This window comes from Cyprinodon variegatus, unplaced genomic scaffold (assembly GCF_000732505.1).
Source record: "Cyprinodon variegatus isolate N-32 unplaced genomic scaffold, C_variegatus-1.0 Scaffold517, whole genome shotgun sequence".
In the NCBI taxonomy this organism is placed as follows: Eukaryota; Metazoa; Chordata; class Actinopteri; order Cyprinodontiformes; family Cyprinodontidae; genus Cyprinodon; species Cyprinodon variegatus.
Window position 1 is genome coordinate 104,883 of NW_015150970.1, and position 3,565 is coordinate 108,447.

Here is a 3,565-nt window from a genome sequence, read left to right on the forward strand (position 1 = left end):
TGATTTTAAAGATGAAAGCCTAAGTGGCTTAATGAGAAACACCCCGCCCGCCTGCTGAGTCTTTCATTCAGTAATGTTACTGTAGATTTAGGCTTTAAAGATGCTAAGATGTTTGTTTTTACCTCCAGCCTGTTTCTTCAGTCGTCTCGTGTCGCTGCCTTGAAGGCAGCTGCTCCAGCTGCAGCACCATGGTGGACATCAGGGTGAAAAGCGGAGCAGCCTGGGCCTGTCAGAGTCAGGGAGGTCAGCTGGCGGACGTCCTTCTTCCTGTTCATCTGAGCAACACAGAAGATGATGAAGACGACCTCAGTCAGTCTGACAGAGATGCCGATGAGTAAGTTTTCTAAATGGACGTTGTTCGTATCAGGATCTGTTATTTCCAGCAGAGCAGAGATGACCCATGTTCTGACGTCTGCTCTGTCTCTTGCAGAGCCACTGCGGTGCTGCTGGAGCAGCAGGAGGAAGGCTCTCCCTGCATCCTCGCTCTCAGCTGCAGCTCCTCTGCCTCCATCAGCAGCCTGATGGTGATCAGTGAAGCTCGAACCATGGAGGTCTACAACCAGCAGGAGGAGTACTGTGGGACGGTGCGGGGCACGAAGGTCCAGAGCCTTCAGTGGGACAGGTACAGGAAGCCACAAAATGGATCATATTTTCATGTATTTACTCAAAGTGAAGGAGATCAATGACACGTTGTTCCCTTAAACCTGACCTCTGACCTCTGACCTGCTCAGCTGGAGGAGGTTGGGAAGAATGTTGCATTCTGCTGCAGGCCAGTCAGAACCAACACTGCAAAAACCATTTAGAAATAAATAAAAAGGTCTTAAATTTAGTTTATTTACCCCTAATTTGAGCAGATGATTTGCCAATGGAGTATATTTACATTTAAAATAAGATGATGAAATAATATGCTCTTCAAATAAGACAATGCAATTAGTTTTTCTTATTTTAAATGTAAATTTTCTGTTTTCATATGCAAAATGTCTCACTTCTCAATTCAGTAAAAATGCACTTTTAGATTTCTAGTTTTTGAGATTGGAGCACGGTGGAGGGTGCATCATGCTGTGGGAACCTGTAGCAGACTGATGTCCTTCCTGCAGTCTGAACCATCGGCTCCTCTGAGGAGACCAATCTTTTATTCAGTAACTGCAGAAATCAACTCTGATTATTTAGCGACTTTAACAGATTTTAATTCTGATTTTAACCAAATTTTTATGTCTAACCATCCTGAAAAGATTGAGTTTTTAATGTTGGTAACGATCGCTGCATGCGCTCCAGCGTTACCATCCATGTTTGCTTCAGAGCACGCTGGCTTGTGACGTCATTGCGTCCTCTAAAGCGCATGCGGGACACTTAAGCTGTACGAAAGCAGTTCACACAGCAGATCGCATACAAGTCGCAGATATTTGGAGTAGTGAACAGCGACGCAAAACATAAGTCCCACAGCGTGAACGTAGCCTAGCCACCTGCATGGTTGTGCGTCTGACGGCGCCCCTGCCTGTTGGTCATCTGCTGAGGGTTTCTGTGTCCCGCAGGCCGGACAGAGGCCCGTTCTACAGGAAGCAGCTGCTGCTTCAGGATCCGTCAGCAGGATGTGAGGCGAAGGTGAGACACGGACCCTGAAAACGGCTCCATTCAGGAGGATTTGGGTTCTGATGGGTTCCTGTTCCGTTTCCTCTCAGCTGCTCTCCTTGGCGGGTAGAAGCAGCGTTCTGGTCTGTCGGGTGGTGGTGGGTCTGCAGGAGGCGGCGCCCGCTGCGGCCGGCGGTCCGGGGATCGACCTGCAGCAGGTGCAGAGTCTGGTGGAGGAGATGGGGACCAGCTTGTCTCCTGGAGCTCAGAACCTCATGGACATGGTGCGGTTCCAGCAGAAGGTGGGAGGAGCTTCCCTAAAGAACCAGTAGGAGGTTCTGGTCTCTGACTGGGTTTCAAAGATGGTCTCGTCCTCCAGAATCAGAGCGGCTCTCTGGGCGCCTTCCTGCCGCTGCTGATGGGCGGTGGAGCTCTCTCGGCGTTGGTCGGAGGAGTTGGAACGACTGCAGCCGCTGCCAGGAGCCCCCCCCACGCTGCCGACGCCACGGTAACGGATTCATCCCTCACACTGGGCCTGAACCAGTGCAGCAGTTTCATGCTACTTCACTGGTTCTGTTGAAAATCTATGTGCATCAAATACAATAAAGTAGATTTAGTTTCTTTACATTTATTTTATTTATAATAAATCAGCCAAACTTCATTTTATTGGAGATAAATTCTATTAAATCCATTTATTTTGGCAGGAAGACGTTTTTCAGTTTGCTGAAGAATGAAATCTTTTTTCTTTGGACGTGTTTCCAGCCTCCAGAGCCCAGCAGGTCTGCAGACCGGACTCCGTCTCAGAACGGAGGGACGTCAGAGGGCTCCACCTCCCCAGACCTGTCCCTGTCAGACACCAGCTGCAGTCAGACCAGTAAGCGTCTCCGGATGCTGAGCCCGCCGCCGCCGCAGGCCTCAGCATCCTTCCTGCTTCCTACCAGTGTCAGCAGCTCCTGGAACCGATGTGTCTTTCATCCATAGTGAGCAGTGAAAGCGGGGGGCCGGTGAACCCCGCCCAGCTGGAGGAGATGATGTCCCACTTCCTGAAAGGGCGGGGCCAAGGGCAGGCGCTGAGCCCCGACCTTCTGCCCCTGCTGCAGAGCGTCTGTGGACAGGTCACACAGCTTCGCCTGGACAACGCTGAGGCGGCGCTGGACAGGGAGCGGAACAGGTGGGCGGAGTCTGCTGTGAAACATCCGGTAGCGTTCAGTGAGAAAACGATGCGGCGGAAGCTGAACGCTGAGCTGAAGCTGCTGCGTTTTTAACTCTAACGTCAAACATGTCGACTGAAGCCGGTTGGATCTGAAATGGAGTCAATTCTTCTGCTTCTTGAGTTTATTTTCTGCTTTTATGGGAGAAAACCTTAAACGCTGTAAGATTAAGCAGGAAGTGCTGGTAGCGCTCCAAGATGGCTGCCATGATGGGCTGCCATGATGGGCCAGCGGTCTGGTTGGAGCAGGTTTGATCCCCTGAACTAAACCAGGAGGACTGGTTTGGTTTCCAGTCAGCAGAGCCGATCAGTGAGCCGATGTGAAAAGGCTCAGACTGAGCAGCGGTCCTGCTGGGTCCGATGGAAGCAGCAGGACCGCCGCTCTTTGAATGGCTCCCTTTGTGAGGCGAGCTGCGTGGGGGGGGGGGGCTGAGAGGTCAGCTGGGTGTGACTCCATGTTTGCAGAGAAAGGCAGCTCCACGGTACGTCTTCCCGTCGAAGAATAACAAACTGTTTACAGCTTTAAGCTTCTGCTGGTTGATTATTTATTCACTGTCTGGTGAGATTTCCAGTTTGCTGCAGGAAGTCGGTGAGTGAAACAGTTTGACTCCACTGAGACTCTCAGCTGGTTGAACGTTTCTGTCTGATGGAGAAATAATGAAGCTATTAAAGGAAAAGTTCAGTCAGCAGGAATAATTAATGGATCATTATCTTTACCTAAAGCTAATACTTTCACTGTGATTTCATTCATTTAGTGTTAATCAGTTAAAAAATGAAAATAATCAT

At 50.0% G+C, this 3,565-nt stretch overlaps 1 protein-coding gene across 1 annotated transcript in view; it reads left to right on the plus strand.

Annotated features, from left to right (window-relative positions):
- The window catches only part of LOC107094964 (chromosome unknown open reading frame, human C10orf88), a 7,094-nt gene that overhangs the window by 1,020 nt on the left and 2,509 nt on the right, over positions 1-3,565 (plus strand). The window contains exons 3-9 of the mRNA XM_015390899.1: positions 129-334; positions 431-622; positions 1,533-1,602; positions 1,680-1,871; positions 1,949-2,077; positions 2,332-2,443; positions 2,551-2,740. Coding sequence (XP_015246385.1) covers positions 189-334; positions 431-622; positions 1,533-1,602; positions 1,680-1,871; positions 1,949-2,077; positions 2,332-2,443; positions 2,551-2,740 — 1,031 coding nt within the window. The 5' untranslated portion in view covers positions 129-188. The remainder of the gene's footprint in view (positions 1-128; positions 335-430; positions 623-1,532; positions 1,603-1,679; positions 1,872-1,948; positions 2,078-2,331; positions 2,444-2,550; positions 2,741-3,565) is intronic.